The 21190-nt window shown below is 42.2% G+C and overlaps 1 protein-coding gene and 1 pseudogene across 1 annotated transcript; both read right to left on the bottom strand.

Moving 5' to 3' along the window:
* Positions 1-3152: 3152 nt before the first annotated feature.
* On the bottom strand, positions 3153-5353 carry LOC115690341 (cyclin-D1-1-like; annotated as a pseudogene).
* A 1153-nt stretch (positions 5354-6506) lies between these two features.
* On the bottom strand, positions 6507-12464 carry LOC115690322 (nucleobase-ascorbate transporter 4). Its single transcript, XM_030616644.2, has 15 exons — positions 12446-12464; positions 12078-12201; positions 11010-11107; positions 10741-10917; positions 10335-10435; positions 10178-10253; positions 9524-9583; positions 9137-9321; positions 8828-8924; positions 8559-8645; positions 8410-8468; positions 7973-8064; positions 7790-7867; positions 7139-7299; positions 6507-7015 (listed from the first exon to the last, which is right to left on the bottom strand). Exons 1-15 carry the CDS (start codon positions 12446-12448, stop codon positions 6797-6799), a joined length of 1617 nt encoding a protein of 538 aa, XP_030472504.1. The 5' UTR covers positions 12449-12464; the 3' UTR covers positions 6507-6796.
* Positions 12465-21190: the final 8726 nt, after the last annotated feature.

A 21190-nucleotide genomic window follows, 5' to 3' on the forward strand; every position in this document is an offset into this window, starting at 1 on the left:
TGGTATGGAGCTGCTGCTGATGCAAAGAGATGATTCCAACTCTTGAATTTCATTTGGTGTTGTGTGTTCTACTGCACGTATGGTGTTCCTGCGGTGCGGGAAATTCCATAATGGAGGGCCCGCAGCTGCTTTTCAGACAGCCAGGCAGTGGCGCCCACATTGACCAAACTCTCTCTCTTCTCTTCTGTCTCTCTCTCTCCGAGGGATTCCCAGCCACAACACTGCCTTTGGCTTTGGTCCTCCCCCCATTGAAGTTGCACGAGCCAGAGAGAGAGAGAGATGAGGCAGAGACTGGGATTAGATTAAGTGGAGGAACTTTAAGTGTGTACTTGCCCCAAATATTCGGGTGCATTATCAAAGTGATTACTGCATAAAAGGAGAGGTCTCTGACGTAACCACACATCCAGATACACCAAACGAAAAGATAAAGAAAAAGGGATAGATAATGTTCGAGAGATAGATCGAGAGAGAGAGAGGCATATGGCGGGAGGAGCGAGCATGATTCCAGGTTTTACCCTAGAATCCGAGAACCTGACCAATGAAAATATGTAGGTTCTCAGTTTCAAGGTACACAGGATAGGTTTTAGGTTTCAAAAATTGGGAATCTATTTTGACGGATGGGTTACAAGTTCTAGATAGGTGGAACCTAGAATCTGGAACCTGAACCTGTCTTCTCGTGATCCTGTAGTGTTTCATGGATGTATGATCTGGAACCACTAGTTTAAACTTTCATTTTATGACTTGTTAATGCTTCATATTTTTCGTGTGCCTAAATATAAGTTATGGTTGGTGAATCATAGCAGTAAATGGTGGTTATTAGAGATGATAATTCACTACAATTATTCAATTAACAATACAGGTGAAACCTGAGTAAACTCTAAAACCGACCCTCGAACCTGTGATTGGGTATATTCCAAGTTCCAAAAAATGATGAACCTATTATCATGGATGGAATCTATACGGAACATGGAACTGCTCACCTTTAGTATCGATTCACGCAATAATTTCTCATTTTAGTTATATTTATTTGAATCGTAATGCTAGGAAAATTAGTCTTTTGTATTCTCTTTGATGAATGACAAGTTTGTTCAGTATTGTTGCGTTCATTTTTATTTTGTTTAACTAAAAATGCAATAAAAAAAAACCTTTTAGACCCTAGGACCTGTGACAGGGTAGGTTCCATATTTCAAGTTCCGACGGGTAGGTTTTAGATTCCAAAAAATGGGAACCTTTACCTAATGATAAGTTCCAGGTTCCATGTGGAACCTATAATGAACTTGAAACCGCTCATCCCTATATTACGGATAGCAAATGAGTATCCATCGAGAAAATTTAGATGAGTTTGTCCACTGGGGGGCAAAGATCTTATGGCTCGATATGGTGTAAACTCAACCCTAGATGTCAACATCAGAAAATCTCAAACATGACTCAGGCAGGAAGTGTAAAGGCACATCTTGGTAAAAAGTGAACATTTTGCTAATTACGAACACCAACCAAATACATGTATCAAAACAAAATAAGAGTTCGTAATTTTAAGATGGCAAAATCAACGGATATAATAGAGAGATCAATAGCACGGATCGAGTCATCGCACCCGACTTTATCATAACTACTAGATCATACGGTGCACATATAGTATCCACCATGAATATAAGGAAAAATGAAATAAATGGTAATCACCAAACTTTTAATTTAAATGTAGTACTTAAACTTTTAACGCATTTTCAATTTAGTCCATGAATTATATGAAAATGTTCATTATTGTCCACCTAAATTAATGGAAGAACAACATCGAACATATTCATATAATTTAAGGGCTACATTTAACACGTGCCAAAAGTCCAAATATCACAATGTACGAATTAAAAGTAACATTATAGGCTAAGTTCAGGGGTCACATTGAACGAGTTAGAAATTCACGGATCATATTACATATTGGGTCAAAAATTCACGAATCACTCGTGTCATATCTCCATCCTGTATGTACTGCAATCACACCACCGCGGTAAAAAGAAGTGGAATGCAATTCGGAAGAGGGAAATGAAGAGCATAACACATGTAAATAATAAATGGATGAATAAATTGGGGAAATATATAAGGGGGGGTTGGCACCAATCTTGGCTACATTGTAGCGATTGTTCCCGTACGATCTTCGAGGTGATGTGACGTCCCGGCGTTTTGTGCCCACATCAAATCAAATCTTTGCCCCCGCCCCCCATCTCCCTCCCTCTTTACAGCTGTATGGTCCCGATTGATTTCTATTCCCCGCCCAATCCCCTCCTTTCCCTCCAAAAGCTCCCCCTCTCTTACGTGGCCTCGTCCCATCATGCCCACGTCACCGTGACCCCCCCCCCCCCCCGGGGGGGGGGCATGTTCGTCCATTGCCATCGCTACTAAACCCACGCTAATCTAAGTACTTAGGAGATCGCCGGACGTACGCCGTACGGTGCAGCGGCCGAGGGATACCGTCCCACCACCCCTGTCGGACACGTGGCCCCGCGGCCCCGGTCAACGTTCCCGACCCCCGCTGGCCTCGACGGGGTAGGGACCAAGTTGGGGGGGGGGGGGGGGGGCCGCCCCGCGGGGGCATTTCGGTCAATCCGACCCCCCCCCCCAACCCATTCTCCTCATGATGATGACTGACTTTTTGGGTGGTTTATTACTTTTCATGCAGCGGACCATCATGCTCCAATTGCTCTCTTTTGGAATAATTGCCACATTATTATTATTTTAGAGTGCATTGATTCGATCTCCTTTTTCAATTTTTTTAACTGCTCTTTTTTCTCGCAGGCCGACACGCCGAAGTATATGCACATGAAAAATTTGAGATATGGCCAAAAGATTAAATGGAAATAATATATGTTTTAGGCATCTTTTTTATAGGAGTGACAATAATAGAAAACAATAATCTCAACGTTGCTGACAAAATTCTCGGTTCCTTCCTTCCTACAAAACCCCTCCCCCCCCCCCCCCCCCTCCCCTTCCAGTCCTTAAATTACCTATCTATTTTAATTCCCTCAATGACGAGAAAATCGAATTACTGAAAAAGGAAAAAAAAGAATTTATTAAGAATTCCCGATTTCTCCCTGGCAAAAAAATTAGATATTAGAGAGAGAGAGAGAGAGGGTGGTAGGGGTGCCGTGGTCGTGGTGGTGGTGGTGGTGGTCGTCGTCTTATCTAGTGTTCCTGTACATCTGATGATGATTCCGGGGCGGAGAATCGAAGCCGCTTGTTGGGGGGGGGGCGGCGGAGGAGGAGGAGGGGGCGGCGGCGGAGGCTCGGCTCGGGTGGCGGTGGCGCTGGGGTGGTTGTCGGAGCGCGTGTCGCAGCTCCTGCAGGCGGCCGCGTCGAGGACCCCCACCGGGCTGGGCGGCGCGGCAGGCGGGTCGGGCCCCGCGACTTTGACCGTCCCGGAGGGACACGTGTCCACCAGGTACTCCTCCATTAGTTGGCGACAGCTTCTCACCATTTCCTGTCCCTCCCCAACAAAAAAAATAAAAAATAAAAAATAAAACACAAGATAAATTATAATTTCACGAAAAGGACCGGAAAAAGAAAAAGAAAAAAAAAAACACAGACACAAAAAAAAATCTACGAAAAAGAGAATTAGGATTTTCCCTCTTCATGCCCCTGAACTAAAACTACGAAAAATCATGTATTCACTGCTGCGCTCAATGACGATTATACCCTTCGCAGAAGAAGACGGGAGAGATATCATGAGAGGAGGCACGTACCCTGTCCAAGCTGTCGTGCAAAACCGGGGGCTCGTCGCCTCCCCCCTCGCCGGCGGCGCATAGCACGGCGGCCGCCGCTATCGTCGACGGCGTGAAACCCAGGAAGTCGATCACTGCAGTGACGCAGCAGATGCAAAGCAGGGGAACCAAAAACCAAAGAGCTGTCAGCATTTATCATCGGAGAGTTGAGCTTTGTTGAATGAAAGGGGGGTGCGGATCGGGTCGAGAACGTTACCCCGGGCGGTGCTGACGATGAGATCCGACGAAGTCGACAGCACCCGACACGGCGAAGAAGGAGAAGAAAGAGGAGGGAGCTTGGGGACGAAAGAAGGGAGGAAATCGAAAGGAGTGACGGAGCGGAGTCGCCAATCGAGGTTGGACATGACCCAGAGCTCCATCCTCTGCACCGTCCCGGGCTCGAACACGAACTTCGGATCGAACGCCTGGAGGTCCAGCAGCAACGGCACGTCCGGCTCCTCCATCTTCGCTGCCAGCGACAGGCACGCCACCGAGAGCAGCTGGAACGCCCACCCATTTGTCTCCCTCTGTTGTTTTTTTTTCCAGACAGAAGGAAGAAAGAATCAGCTTTTCTCGGGAAAGTCGAGAGCGAGGAGGATAGGTTGAATGTGGGTTGCTTACAGGGAGAGAATGGAAGGAGAGGAAACGGTCGAGGTAGTTGACGGAGAGGAAGGCGGTGATTGGTCGGAAGCGGTAGTGTGCATGCACCTGCACCACAACAACATCATCCATCATCATCCACCACCAACACCATCATCAGCATCATCATCATCATCATCATCATTAATCGACATTAGTCTAATCCGATGCAACGAGAGAGACGCATTGACGATCGATGAGCAGTACCCTCAAGATCCAGTTGATGGAGTCTTGGCGCGCGGTGACGTCGATGGAGCGGTCCCGGCAGCGCCGGAGGTAGTCGGGCCGGGGCATGTGGTGGGTCTCCGAGCCGATGAGCCCGAGGACGACGGTGTCCGCGTCGTCGTCGGAGGGGAGAGGAAAAGGGTCGGAAGAGGGCGGCGGCGGCGGCGGGGGGGAGGAGGAGGAGGCTGGGTCGGGGGATTGAGCGGGGATCCACGCGTCCTCATCGGAGACGTCCTCGCCGCAGTGGAGGCGGTGGTGGTCGACGGGCGAAGGAGGCGGCATCGTGGCGGCGGCGCGGGGATGGCATTGGCCGTCACGGCGGCGGCGGGGCCGGCGGCGCCGAGGAGGAGGAGGCGGAGGAGGAGGCGGACATGGTGGGGGGTTTTTTCTGGGTGAGGCGGAGGAGGAGGAGCTCAATGGGGGGGGGGCTCTCTTCCTCCTTTTACTTTACTTGAGGCGAGGTCGCGTTTTTCCTTTTTCCTCTTTTCTTTTCTTTTTCTCTTCTTTTCTTTTTGGCTTTTCTCCTTTCTAGAGTTCCCCTGTTTTTTGTCTGCTTCTTCTCACCAACAAGAACCCCCCTCTCTCTCTCTCTCTCTCTCCTCTCTACTTTTATGCTATAAAGCAGCAGGTGAGCTTGACTGTTGGAGTGTATTACCGATGAACATGTCAAGATGCAGAGATAGTGAGAGAGAGAGAGAGAGAGAGAGAGATTACTGGAGATGATGGTGCAGAGGAGGAGGAGCTGCTTAGGATGAGCAGACCAGACCCCCCTACTTCTCTCTTCTTTCTCCCCAAGCTTAGGATGAGCTTAGGATGGCCCGAAACTGTTTCAAATGTCCCCCATTAATGTACATTTGACTCTTCCACTTGCCCCTCACGTGTTGCGCGCCAAGATCTTCCTAAATTCTAAAAGGAACCACCTGGTGCCTGGCCAAACCACCGATCTAATTTCGCTATTCTGCATCGTAGTTCTCAAGAAGAGCACGGCGGATCGCGTCATCATCATGACCGTTCGACTGTACCGCGTCTCGATTAACTTGATTGCGCAATCATTCGAGTAAGACGTGCCAATCGCTTCGATACCACAATCATTTTGCGTGTTGTGGCCTTCCTTCGTCCAAGAGCGTCGCATCGGTTTATGACTAGTTAGTGGTTAGGTAGGTAACGTGGTCTTTAGGCTTTGGTGGATTACTGAGAAGATAAGTATTGTATCCTTGGACTCTTTAAAAGATCGTATCAACGCCATTCTCGTGATTTAGTTGTATCATGTCTTGAATTCTTTACGAGAGGAGTTTAAACCAGATGGGTCGGATAGGATCGTCGCAAATATCAATTGCCATTACACATTGTATCTTAGATTGTTACAGGACACCTCTAGTTTAAGGAGTTAAAAAGGTCTATGGTTTCAGCATACGGATGGATTACTCTAGCCGATACTGACATGTCTTAGCGTTTGTTCCCCGATTGCGGCTATTTATGATGGTCAATACTCGTCCCAACTATGTCATGATTAACAGTTTTTAAGTTCGAAAACTACTGACGAGGCTGGTTAAAAAATACATGATGGGATCTAAGTCCGACAATTGTACCGAACTCAATAATAAGTGAAGAAGCAGACAGCACAAGATACATAATGACCGAAAACGATTGTTCATCCGACTTATGATCTTTGAATTTTGACGACTTTTTGTCCAGCATGATATAAGTACGCCTTTTTCACACCTCGTTGCGTTGACTAATCGCGATTTTTACTTTCCTTCTTGAACTGGAATCGGCTGGACAGATACTCCTCCATGTGCAAGCATTCATGGCACTTACAAATTATGGAAAATTCTAACAGGGGCTCGCCCACTTTTCCTAATGGCATGAAGCTGAAGAAACTCTCGAGTGTAGACAGAAGGAATCATCTTTTGAAGCAGTCATTATGTTCATATACCAGTAAACTGAATAGGTTCAAGTGCTCCTATAATTTTGCTTCTCAGTTTTCCCTTTCCTTGTGTAGCAAGGTTTCTGTGATGCGATAAACATAATTACAACTTCACCATCCGTGGTCAAATACAATCATCGATAAGCATAGGGAGTGTACCCAAATGCAGTAGATCAGGTTATTTTGAATCTCTTATATCTTGACTCCTAATCATGAGGAAACACGCAAAGACATATACCAAATCCCCTTGTCGTCAGAACGAAGGGAAGAACCTATTGAGGTTGTAGGGAAGTGAGTAAAACTCTTCACTTCTCATGTCTGCACTGAAAACAGTGAATTTTGCCCACCAGTGACGTCCAGAGTCCGTCCGTACCGCGCTGTGTCCCCAACTATGAGTGCGGTCCAATAAATAAGCCACCATTAACGCCACGGTGGGGGCCGACGAGAAAATCACTTGCATTATGTTGTTGAACTGCAAGTGACAGGAGATGTGTACATTTATATTTGGCAACAAGAAACTTGTTTATGTTACGAAGCGCAAAAAGAAATTAAGGAACTAGGGATGGAGGACTTAGCAAGAGTCGCGTGCACAAACCGAAATTGAGCGCGTGTGGACAGGACCATTGCCAGCGGCCAAAAGATATTCTTCAAAGTATTGTGGCACTGAAAGACCCATGAAGAGAGAGAAACCCAGAATAAACTTTGTCCTAAAGCTGTTCAAGTTGCAGAACTGGAGGAAACTGAGACCCGCCGCAGCTGCTCAAAGCACAGTTATCATACAAGGAAAACTCAATTTAGGGAACTCCAAGCACAGACCTCTTCTTAAAATTAACTTGAAGATCTTATACATTTCCTCACATGCTTTGCACAAGTATGTTAGTGCGTGAAAACTCTAATTTTAACCAGATGAATATATGGTTAATCAGTATCTGAGGTTTCATGATCATTGCAGGTACATAGCATGAGCACTTCCAAAATTTCATCATCATTCAGTTACAATTAGGTACCCCTCCATTTGGCAGGTTCAACTTCGAAACTTTATCTGCTTACAAAATCCTAAACTAGACGCGAGCTAAGTAATTAATCTACAATGTTCAGTGTTCTGATTCTGAAATCCCAAAGAGCTCTGGGTAAATACACTAATAACGAACAAAATCTATTTTTTTTTTTTTTTGGGTAAGGGTAACGAACAAAATCTTTTGTAGAACTCCTTTACGAGAATTTCATGACATGAAAAGAGACATACCGACATAGGCAAAGAGGACACAGTACAAAGCAGCCACGATAGGTAATGGGATAGAAGCAAGCACAGCACCAAATTTTCCTGCCATATGGGGACACGAAGGCCTTTAGCAAGAAGGGAAATATTGTCACAGGCACAAACAGAAAAGATAAGGCGTATCTTTGACTGCAATAAGGAATACTGCACCTAACACAGAAAAGAAGAGCATAAAGCCGGCTGATATTTCGATAACTCTTCGACTTCCAATCCTCGTTAATCCCAAAAGACCAGCATTTTCACTGAAAAAATAGCAAAAAGGTTGTGAGGTCACAAGAAAGAGAAGATTCGACTCACATGGGGTCTCGCTTATGTAACTGAGGTGTGATTTAAGTTCTCAAACCTTATTTTACAGAGTTAAAGAGTTATGAAATCAGTAACGCCATGTTAAAGATATCGAGAGAAGCTTTTCACAAGCTTTTTACACTTCTTCATTGAATTTTCAATTCTCCTTTATCGACGATAGACAAAAGGGAGCTTTTGTACAACTCCAGAAAAATGGTCAAGAAAGCTCAGAACATCAGGACCATAACATCTAGCCAGTTTTACAAAACGAACTTAGAGAGGGATAAAATTGCATTACGTACACTGATGCAGCGGATCCAGTCGCTGTCCCAAAAGCCCCATCTATCAGAGTGCTTATGCCCTGGAATTCCGAGGTTTGACCAATTCTTAGGAGCTCCACATAATATATCAAGAAGTATACATTAAGCAACGTCAATTGTCAGGTGATTACCAGCCACCCTACTCCACGACTCAGCACAGATGGGGGCACTGGGGTTGCACTTGCATATCTCGATGCAGCAATAAAGGTTCCTGTTGACTGCAAGAAGAATGGTCCTCAGAACGTTGACAAATGAATAGGATGACAATCTTCCTTACTTTAAGATTCAACAGTTTGTTACATCCTCGGACCTTGACTACTTTTTCATGAAATATAAAATTGAAACCACCACTTACTATAAGCAGTTTAACAGATCGAGATGTTATGATTCTGAATCTAACCTCTATAAGAGCAACCATTGAAGAAGCCATCATGGCAAAAGCATCGCCAGCATCAAAAGATGGTCCTCCCCATTGAAATGGATATGGAACCCTTATCCTGCAAGCCATGAACCATGATGGTGCACAAAATTTTAAATAATACCCCCATATTCTTGTGAATAATTAACTGCATCAGGTAAACTGCAAAGGAGCCCCTATGGCAATTGGATTCTAACGATATAACTGGCCAGAAAGACATGTAATGACTTCACTTCCATGCGCGTGAAACAAAATATGCAAAATGAATTAATTAGTCCCGTATCACTTCACCATTCAGCACCGCCAATAAGCCCAGAACGATCTGTACGGCAGCTGATTTGAGTATTTATTGATCTCCCATTGTAAGCACCAGATAGGGTTAAGAGTGCTGCAAATGCCCACACGATCGCTACTGAGAACAGGACCGCACCTCGATCAAAAATGGCTCTTCGGGATGACATCAAGTGCGGAATATACTGCAAAACAACGTGTTCCCTCAGACATCTACCGTATGATTAGGACACAACGACAAGAGAGTAGCTCAGGAATTTACTCCCACGATAATGGGCTTTGTCATCACTTTCATTTTTCTTTATGAAACCATTATTTTCAATAAGAAGATTGGCTCCCCCAGAAAAGAAGATACAAAACTAAGGAAATCATCAGCACATTGCTCACCTGAGATATAACAATCAGTAAAATCAACTCTGGGAGTCCAATTTCAACACATTTTGCCAGCTGCAATCATTAACAAATAGTTTAAGGACTTTCAAGATGACTAGACACATGCATGTACAGTACCGCGGGGCCATATGATTCACAACCTACACCATGAGGCAAGCAAATATGGCCTAATGATCATGAGAAGGTACAATTCTTTTCTGTTTCTGCCTGCAACATGTTCACTGCTGGAACATGTAACTTCACTGTTAGAAAAACGGGGTGCAAGTGCAATAGACATCTGTGGACAAATACTTTTCCACAGCTAATGTGGAAAGAGATCAATTCCTCTGCCCCACCACATACTGCCATTAGTTTGTGCATTTAATTTGCAGGCATGGTCATTTGCAACAAGTCATCTGAGCCATGAACAAAAAGCACACATCACGATCAGGTCTCCCAACAAGTCAAGAACAAAGCAAAAGTTCCATAATTCTATTCAGTTTCTGCTTATGATCAAAACTTGTTCCATGACAAGACCAATGTACTAAATTTGTTTCCAGCAGAGAGCTAACGATAGATCTGACTCGGATAAGAGAAAATTCTACGACCATCCGAGATGTGAGCTGTTTAAATTGGACATGAACAAAACAGGGGTGCAAACTTTCTTGCCTCTGGGAAGCCACGAGCAAAAAGGCCGAGACCGGTGAGAGTTACAAAAGGAACCACTGAAAGAGGGGATAGAAACCTGCCAATAAATCAACTTAGCTTTGCAGTATAACAACCCATTAAGATCTCAAAAGTGGAAAGTAGTTTAGCACTACAATACCGTGTGAAAATTCTCCAGAAGCCTAGAAAACCAATCACCATCTGGAAGAGCGACGCAATAAGAAGTGCTCCTTGCATACGCTGCATCGACTGTTTGAACCTCTACTTTGTTCATGATAGCACAGGACAAATAGAACAAATCAATGTCTAATGTAAAATCTGGTTGACTCATATCAGGGAAAGATGTAAAGTAAGAAAGAGAAGACAACAAAATATACTGGAGCATTTAAATTAACTGAAACTTTCATTCTAGGTTAATCATGGAATAAGAATCCGTGACGTTTGCTTATAGAACAATCGTCATCCTTTTGTTCTTATCCTGGTAAACTTCACCACCAATTCTACTTTGCAGCCATTGATATAATTTACAAGATCCATATAGGAAACGATGAAACAGGTTAGCCAACCTCATGTGGGTCCACATAATTTGAGTTTCTGTTAGACACAGCAATAGAGATTGCTGGGATAAGATACGCTGATGAGCTCCCTATGACCACAGGAAGCCGAGATCCAAACCAAGTCTGTTGGAGGGTGTTTATACCCGCAACAAAGAGCATGGTATTTATCATCTGAGACTTCTCAAACTGTCATCATCGAAGGCAAGAATCATCTTAGAAAGAGTAAGAGAGAATGAGAAGTAACAGAATACACGCATGACATTGAGTCGAATGCTTACATTCCCTCCACCCATTAAAGGAACAAGTATCGTTGCAATAATGACAATGGTGCCCAGCATTACTAGATAATGTTGAAATCCCAGCAGCATAGCTTCAGCTGCAGTAATTGAAAACGATTTTAGCTACCATAGGACAAACTTGAGATGGCCACTTGTTAAGGAAAAGAAAACGAGCAGTTTCCAATGGAGATTTGGTACAAAACAGAAGCATGTACAGGATCGTGCATAACGAAGCACCAAACACAAGCTCAGGAAGGGAAACAAATCATAGGAGTGGTGGAATATTGGAGGTAATAATATTCTAAAGTGTGCCGTTATTTCTACAGCTGGTTTTCGTTTATGACATGGAAAATTAAAGTAGCATACCAACTAACGTCGCGACTTATTTCCATGCCGATGTAGGAACAACACACGAGGATGGTTTACAATATTGCAGTAGCAGGATTCAGATCAAAGGCAGCTGTGCATATTCGTGAGAACTTCTATCCAGGAAAGCATACTTTTCAAGCAGAGCCTTGTGACCCAAGAAATCAAAAACCAAACACGATGGGGGGTTTCTTGTTCTCCCATGTTCTTTCTTTATCCCTTGCCCTTTTTTTTTTTTTTTGTCTTTATATCAACTGTCTCGTTTTCTAGGCAATGATCAAGGGAACACCCCGGAGTCCTTCGCCGTCAAACGCCATCCATAATGAAAACTAAAATTTGGGTCTCTGACATTAACAGAGACGACAAGCGAAAATGGGAGAAAAACCAAATGCAGGCACAACAGACTCAGTGAAAGACCATGAAAACGCGAGAGCCCACTGGAGCCCCAAAAACCGATGGCATCCTGCTTAACTAACAACATGACACACAGCCCAGAGAAAACTTCAAACAAAGGACGACCCCAACAAGCATCAAAAAACATATTCAAACGAAAAAATTGTCAAACAGAGCAAGAGAGAACGGGAGAAGCAAAGCGCTCAAAGTCCGTCCACCCGGCGACTCAAACACACAAAGCGAAGCATGCACCAACAAGGCCAACGGCACGAGCGACCCGCGAAAGCAAAAGGGATGGCATGAACTCACGCCACCGAGGAGCGCTGTTGAGGCAAAAATCGACGCCCGGAAGCTGGATTTTCACGGGGTGCGGCTGGAGCTCGTCGACCTTCGGGGCCGTCATCTTCGGGGGTGGTGCCGCCGCCTCTCCTCCCTAAGTCACGGTCAACAAGAGAACGCTGAAGCGTAACGTCAAGAAAATGGAGGGAGGAGCTTTGTAGGGGTGGGGGGGTGAAGGGGTCACAGCAGGTCGATCACGTCCGCATTAAATCGAGAGCCGGGAGAATGCGTGACACGGGCGAAGCAGAGACGACCCAGAGAAAGGAAAAAAAAGGGTCAGAAAAAGCAGAGAGTTAGGCGACTTAGGTGCGACCACAAGCACCCACCCAGGCACCCACCATCTTCAACAGGGCTTCCCCCCTCCTCCCTCGGTTGCTCCTGTGCCGATTTTCCTCGGCTTTCTGGTGAGAATTTCGTTGAGGGGAGAGGGCGACCAGTGTCTCACATCCTTGACGAGGAAGGCAACATCTCGCTCACCCGCAGCGAATTATAACGTCGGGGGAAGGAGGCTCACTCCTCCAGTCCTCCTGCTACTAATGCGTGCTGCACTGCGCAGTCAGACAATCACACCATCTCTGTCTCTCTGTGTTTCGGGTTGTTCTTTGCGTCCTTGGCGTGTCCGTTCGCGATCCCCGGGAGGCGAAATGACGGATCTGCCCTGGGAGGATACGGTGGGCACTGCGGACCCGTTGTTACGGAATAAATGGGGGATCGATTAATTAGCCCCCCGCGTAATCAAAACTATTTATTACGTGTAATAATTCCGTGAAAACGTCGGTGAAAATACTTTATGTTTTTTGGGCCCCGAACGAGGTTTAGCGGTTTCAGCATGCTGCTGTGAATACCCCATCTTTGGATAACATCGATCTTGTGCCATAACGATAAACAAGAAAAATGAGTACATGTGATTGCTATCGTCCTCCCTGTTGCTTTCGGAATTTCTTCGTAAGTCCGGAGATATTCGTCTGTGGAAATGTCTCTTTGGGGAGAAGAACGCACGACGCGACCGCGAAAGCGAGATGCTAGAAAACTGTGTGATCTTTGATGTTCCTTTCTATTCACGGAGGCTCGATCAAAAAGAAATCGATCGATTAAAGTACATCAAGTGCCAATCGCATATTTTAACCGCAATAGATTATGCATTTAAATCACAGCATCTCTCGTTCATGATAAGGCAAAAAGATTACTGATATCTTTCAAATATAACATAATTAAATACACATTTTAAATTTATTAATACTCGTGACTCGTGAGAATTAATTGAATCGAGATATTCAATCCTCCGATAATAAATATTACGATTTGAAACGAAAGGCAAAGCCCATGTTGGCTTTGCTTCGACTGGATGGACAGAAACTCCTCACGACGGAGGTAAGTCATTTTGATATTCCAATAATATTATCATTTTACATTTCAACTTTTTTAGTTATCATGGATGAAATAAGTGAAATATACATCCTTCTTTCCGTTTGCTTTGGTTAGCTCTCACTCATGACTTCTCTCTTCTTAGTTACTATTAGGGGTGAACGGTTCTAGAATGGATCAGTTCCCAATTTGTGGAACCGGACCGGCGAACCCGGTCCTAGAATCGGTCTGATTCTCGGGTCGGTGTCGGGATAGGTGATTTCTTTTTCTTTTCTTTCTTTAGTCCCTGCAAGTGGGAGTTTCTCAACTTTAAAAGAGAAAAAAAAACAACTTATTAATTAGGATTTGCAATAGAATATAAATTTTCAAAAAATTATGAAATAATAGCCGGTCCGGCTCCTCATGTGGAACCGAGAATCAGACCAACCCCCCCGGGTTCCAAACCCAGAATCGGCCAATTCAGTCCTGTCTGGTCCGGCTCTCGAGTTGGATCTGGAATGATGCACACCCCTAATTACCGTGGACCATAGTCCATATTACCCAAGCTTCCTAAAGATGCTAAGTTGGTAGTGGCAAGACATCTAATTGATTGACCCCAATACACGTTCTCAAATTTCCATATCTGCTCCACACGCATAACATCACTTATTAAGGTTAAATGCTTCTTGTTTAGTGTAAAACCACAATGTTGTCAATCATCGTTACCTCGCGAAAAAAAACGAAAAAAGAGAAGAGCTTCGTGATTTGTAATATCTATGTCAACATATTTTCTAATAGGAAATTTTTAAGGAGCGCCCTTAGATCGCTTGTTAAGTATTAATAAATGTACTTTGGAAATGTGATATTTTCCATCGAAGTAATTAGCTCCTACACAACAGGATACTTTTTCGATTTCCAAAATCTCCGGAATAGTGTTGTTTTTAATTTTGATTAACTTAATTAGTGTCCTAAAGATGCTTTATTAACAAAACCCCTTTTTTTTTATCCGACCGAAAAAAAAAACAAAATATGGAGGAAAGACATGATTTTGAAAGGATGATGTACCATAAGTTTATTAACAAAAAAAAAAAACAAAACCCTAAGTTTATTAACAAAACCCCCTTTTTTTTTATCCGCCCCAAAAAAAAAAAAACAAAACCCTTTTTTGAAAGGATGATGTACCATAAGTTTACGGAACAAAGACATGATTTTGCCATGTTTGTAACAGCAGATCGAGGCTACCTGGAATGATTTTTTCAGTGAAGCTCATGAAATTTCTTATAATTAAGCATGTAAAAAAGCTGATATTTTATATTTATTAGACAAATAACAACTCTAAATATAAGAAAGGCCGCTTTTTCTGGGCACCTGTTGGGTCATGTAACAGAACAAATCGAATTTAAAACACACGACATGGACGATTTTTTCTCTTTTAATGTAAGAATTACTTTTCCCGCAACACAAAAATGTCAAATTAACAACAAAAAAAACAGTTATCAATGGACTAACCTTATTATTCGCATATGGTAAGCTCACACAAAGTAATAATTTACAAACGAGCGGAGTTTTTCCAATCTTAATGTAATGTTAAGCCGTAGTATAGGTTTGTCTAGCTTCTTATCCCGATCGGTCCTACTCCATCACAGGAAAACCTCGAAATTCGCAAATTTCCTCTTCAATTTTCCGTGACGAGCAAGATCACATCGAGTAGATAAACCCCCATGTTCACAAAACTATACTCCCACTAATCTCAAAGATTAAATAAAACGCGAGCCAAAGCTCGGGTGGTCGGACGAGGTCCGAACATTCGATATTTCTTAGTATATGCCGTAACTACGTCTTTGTCTTGCTATAGATGGTTTGAAGTTAGGCACAGTTCCACCAATGGTATGCTCTTCCAATGCCAAATTTACTGAAATTTCTTTCCCAACCGTAACTGACGAAGACCAAAATTTTTTTTTTTGTTTAAACTCTTTTCTGACTTCTATGTTTGACCAACTAATTAAGGATGTAATAAATTCAGTTTTAAATACTAAGATTGTGGCCTAAATCAGTCCAAGGAAAGGTGATCTAACATGTCTCATCGCCCACCTCGTTAGGTATATGTTGGTCACCGAGGAACCGTTCCGAAAATAACGCCTTCTCCTCAATTAGGGTTTGCACCAAATGAGTATGCACTCGAATGATGCATAAATACAACCCACGTTTCAATGATTTTATTCGATTACACCACCACATTGTTTGAGAAAGTATTTCATGTATCAATTACATGCCGACCTTTTACATGATCGACCAATTTGCACATGACAACCAACTTATTCTGCGCTTAGATTTCGAAAAATTCCGGTCCATGCGGTGCATCCGACATAGAAAATGCCTTCTCGTTGAGCGACAAACGGGAGGGTTACCGTGCTCTTGTCATAAAGGACTCGAGTTGGAGACGACAGAGAACGAAAAGCCGGATTTACATATGAAGATTTTTATGTTTTCTCCATTTTGTTTTGTTTTCCCTGTTAATGGGTAATCACTTTTGCTTGCGATTGGATGGTTAATTCTTTATAATTTTATTTTTTTTTCGCCAAAAGAAAATTGTATTAGTAATTTTCCACATCCGCGATCTGCAACGTGAATTGAAGGTTCTTCTGGGCCTAGAAGCAGGTGGGGCGCTGAATCTCGTGGATGATTTTGGGCCATCCTTTTTTATGTACGCCTTCAATTTAGGGCAAACTTTCTGCTATCAAGCAACAGAGATGCGAAGGTTGATTCATGAAATTAAATATCTCCTCGTGCAGGACATCCATGTGCTAGGCAGATGCAATCTTCGCGCACTATAGGCATTCGATGGGCTTGACTGAATTTTATACTCTTCCGGGCTATGAACGGAAAATTTAATTGACTTTACGACCTCCCTAGTTGAGTTGGTCCAATTAGAATGCAGTTTATATGGGCTTATCACTACTAAATGCTGTTATTATGCAATTTAATGATATTTTTGTTTAGGGGTCGAGATCGGTCCCTAATTCTCTATGCAGTGAATGACTGAATGGAGTCAGTGTCAGTAGATACAGAATAGGTGATCTTAAACGATTTTTGTCAATTTAAAGTGGAAACAATTGATCACCGGTAAAGTCTAAACAATGTTCAGATTCTGACCAATTTAAATAGACAATGTGCTAGTGTGCAGTATGTAAAATAAGAGTTTAGAAATAGAGAAACTGCACATAAGAAATTATAGTGGTTCGGCTTAGATCAAGCCTACGTCCACTGTCCCATGCTGACAGCCTACCGGCTGGATTTCACTATATGATCAAGAAGAATTACAAGTTCTGAGTGATAACACTTAATGAATAATAGAACCCTCTATCTCACATAATCACTCTTACAAGATGTCCCTCAAGATCTCGGTGTTTTGCTCAGGAAAGACAAATAGTAGAATCGGAATGTGTTCATACTTTAGACTTGTTGATTCTTGATTTCGTTCAATAACCTTATGCTCCTCGTTAATCTCCTTTCATACTTCTCCACTTCCAAACTAGCCGTTGGACAGTCTTCAGAGGATTATCTTCCAATCTTCACCTTGGACAGATTTGTATAAAATGGATTGAGTAGCCGTTAGTTGACAAAATTTGAATCCCGCTGAATCTGATCGCCCATATAATCAGAATCTTGGTTTCCATAAGTAGAGCTTTATCCGTTGTGATATATATTTGTCATAATGTTTGATTGTCAATCAATTATAGCCTTAGATCGAGTCAACCAAAACTTTCCTTCTGTGAAATTCACGCCAGATCACTAGCCATTATGTTTCGTTCTGAATAAGTTCTGAGTCTGAATAACTTTTGGTTCTTGCTGTACATTCAGAACTTAAGTCAGTGTGGGTCTTCGGTAAGGTCTGAAGTTCTTTGTCTACTTAAAATAGAGTTTAAGTTACTTTTATGGTAGAGTCTGAACTTCTCGTTTTGAATCCCGTAAAGTCCGAAATCTTCCTTCTGAACCTCGTAAAGTCTGAGGTCTTCCAGAAAGTTTAGTTCTCTCAAAGTATTAAAGCTGCCACTTCCAGAATACATCTACCTGGATTAAAATACTTCAGAGTACATGTCCGATTTATAAGATTAACATGGATAGTTTTGTCCACTTCAAAATCTATTAAGATGTTTCCTCAACAGTCGCTTCGATGTATAGAGTAGTTGATCGTGACCCCATTCTGCTAATTGTTGAGCTCTCTGTTAGTTTTGTCCAAGTTTTTTAGTTCTTGCTAATCTTTTCTCTAAAGAAATGGAACATATCATGAGTGTTCCAACTTCCAAATGCATGATGAAATAGTTCGTTAATATAGGGCTATTTGCAAATATTTCCAATGGATTGTTTCTTTGGATTAATTTGTTCGTTTCTTGACCGTCATAGTTGCTACCCGAGGAGGTGAATTACCAAGAAAAAGTTAATAGATCTTTGATTAACGATAAAACAAGATCCATTTTGCATCATATCTAATAGATTCCTTAGATTAGGCCGAAGAAGCAATGTCACTCTATCATTATCATACTGACTATAATCTTGTTCTGTCCATGAGGATCCTACTAGGATCGCCTTCTACTTCTAAGCACATACCAATCACAACTTGAAATAATATATATTGCCTTTGTGGCGCCGCTACTAATCGGTTATGGTTGATTAGACACGAGCACATTCTACTACTTGCAATGCGGGAACTTGATTACGCTAAATTAATATAATGCCTTTATGGTACCAGTCTATGTCAATTTTGAACCACTAATATGTAATAGGAGATCATGCGAGTGTGCAACTAATAATGTAACACTCAATATCAATACGAAAAATGATTTGCTTGGAGAAGAGTATAGAACAAACAAAGCAAAAGCAAACTATATGCTCGATTTATGTTTTGACTTCCGTCTAAAACAAGAAAGCGGAAAGATATCTTTTTTATGAGTCACCTGTAATAGAAAGAAAATCTATTTTTACGAGTCACATCATTAGAGGAAAAACGGAATTGATTTCCGTCTAAAACAAGAAATAGGATAATGGAAACTTGTGGATAACTCCTCTGGCTGAGAAGATGGACATCTTCGACTCAATTTCTATATCGACGCGCTCTAAATTCGCTATTATGTAAACAAACCAGAATACATCTTCAAATTCTCGCCAATGTCGAGCTACCATTCTCCTTTTTCATCTCCTGGATGGCGCAAAACATTGACGACGAGGTCACTCCCTCTCGACCTCCTCCGCGACGTCCTCTCTCGTCTACCCACGGTATTGCTCGTCAAGCTACGGTCCATGTGCAAAGAGTGACCCAACATTATCGACGATCTGCACTTCACTGCCATGCACATCCTGAGCGGCGTCGAGAGTGCCCAGATTCTGCTACTTTCGGGCGAGTTTTTGCCTAGACTGAGCTAACGCTCATCAGTTTACTGGATAACCAATTGTATTATATGAGCTCAATTTTAATGAGTCGGGTGAGAAAGCTACGTTGCAGCAAAGAGCTATCTATCGTGATAATTTTGAGTTTCCACATGAATTGTTTAGGGGATATTTATAGTGTCGTGGCTATTATAAAAAGTGAAATAGATTTTATTATATGGCAATACTTGGTGTAATCTGGTATGAAGAGTGAAATAGATTTTATTATATGGCAATGCTTGGTGTAATCTGGTATTAAGAGTGAAATAGATTTTACTATATGGCAACACATGGTGTGATCACCTTACCCAAAAAAAAAAAAAAACACATGGTGTGATCTGATATGGAAAATGGCGACACGTGGTGTAACATGGTACGAAAAGTGCAATGGACATTGCTCTATGTCGACAGGCGGCTTTTACAAGTGGAAAAAGTGCAAAATCTCATCTTCCTTTTCTTCTTCCAAATTTTAATTTTTCGTTTGCAGGAAAGTGAAGATCAACGATCAAGTGCAGCTCTAAGGACAAAATGTTGAAAGGTTTAGGAGGCGCGCAAGGACTGGGAAATGGAGAATTTTATTTTATTAAGCGCGTTAATATGTCGTGGTGTGTTTCTTGGAAAAGCTAAGAAAAATTCACCTAATTTGTGGTGTAGTTAAGCAAGGTGTTAAATCTGGCTTGGAATTTTGAAGAGGTGGTGGGTGATGAACTCCATTTGATTGGGTGAATCATTTGTAACATGGCCGCTGCAAAATGTGCGACATGAGTTGGATCATTTGGATAAGAAAAATGTTTAGATGATACCGATTTTGTTTAGTAGATCATGCGTCTTATACCACCAATTTACAACTACATTTTGAATGTGTGTGTCTATACATACATATACATATATGTATATGAGTATTGGAAAAGTAGACTCGATAGCGTTCTTTTTCCACGCTGAATATGTCAAGAAAAAGATAAAATATGATCCAGAAGTTCATTGATGCATTGAGAGAGTCGAATTTCTTAACAGGCACGGTACTAGCGAGCAATGAATTAATCACATCTTTGCCACCTTCTCCTTCCTCTTCTCTCCTTTTATTGGGCCAATGAGAAAAATTTGTTCCCCGTCGACGGTTGACTTTCTTCATCTGTCAACAAACGAATAAAACAAATAAATAAACAATAAATAAATAAAAATAAATAATCGAGTGATGACAGCAACGCCGAGATCTATTTACAAAGTTTAATTCATTGAAGTAATGCGACGACGATTGATAATTGGGCACTCGGAACAATCGGGCCACCGGCGATAGTTCGTCATGTCGCTTAATTAAATCCGTTTCATGCATTTTTTTTAATACGAGTTGTTAGCGGAAAACGGGCATTCCGTAGGTGCAAAAATGGTGCCCTGGTTTTGTCTCGGCCAGTAATCACCCCAACCAGTCCAGCCGACCAAAAGAATGGCTTTTGGGAAATTGGTAGGTTGGTTGCTGGCTGGCTGGCCACCCTTCCCTTTTGTCTATTGTTGGGAATTGCGCAAGAAACTTAGGATAACACGAAATGGACATAGGAAGGAAAGACTTTGTTTAATGCTCGGGGCTGAGCCGACCGATTCTTTTTGTGCTTTGTGATTCAATTTGTCCTAACGATGGGCGGTTGGTACAACCAAGGTGCCAGCACATCGAATTTGATTTTTTTTTTGCTCCAATTGTATTCCTCACCGAAAAAAAACTTTTCCTCCATTCTCCTTCACCCAATTCGGTGATTACATTGATCAGAAGAAGTGATTGTTTTTCTACGAGAATTCGATATTTCGCGAAAAAAATAAAAGAAATTATGGGGAGTTGAGTAATTTCGATAAAATTATACTCTTTTGTAAACTGAATTATTTCGGAGTAGTCAATGAATTGGAAAGAAAAAAAGAATTACTCAGCGTGGTGCTGGTCGGGCCGTTTCATTTGTTCCTTCTCAGTGGGCCGCTCATTTGTCCTCCTCAGAATTCGAAATCGTCAGGAATTTTCCATTTCCAAGTGCACGAAAAAGGGAGAAATTACCAAAAAGGTCATATATACCTATTGTATCTGTATCGATTCTGTCGTAAACCTTTTAATTTGATCAATTTAGTCCTAAACCTTTTTAAATTGGTGCCAATTCAATTCATTCGACCAATTTAGGCCGGAAATTACTAACGCGGATATCAGCCGTGCTGAATTTCCAGCTTAAGTCGGTCGGATGGACTGAATTGGTACCGATTTGAAAATATTTATGACTAAATTGATCCAATTAAAATGTTCGGGATCAAATTAAACCCAATGCAATATATGTTCGTGA

The sequence above is a fragment of the Syzygium oleosum genome, unplaced genomic scaffold, assembly GCF_021117445.2.
Source record: "Syzygium oleosum isolate NSW1041296 unplaced genomic scaffold, Sole_v2.1 Sole_v2.33, whole genome shotgun sequence".
NCBI classification, from domain to species: domain Eukaryota; kingdom Viridiplantae; phylum Streptophyta; class Magnoliopsida; order Myrtales; family Myrtaceae; genus Syzygium; species Syzygium oleosum.

Excerpts from the sequence above, each read along its gene's own strand:
- LOC115690322 (XM_030616644.2), bottom strand. Across the intron at positions 10,918-11,009 it reads CTTTAATGGGTGGAGGGAAT|TTTGAGAAGTCTCAGATGAT; the intron begins GTAAGCATTCGA and ends CGATGATGACAG. Across the intron at positions 7,016-7,138 it reads TCCACACGCGCTCAATTTCG|TTCAACAACATAATGCAAGT; the intron begins GTTTGTGCACGC and ends TGTCACTTGCAG.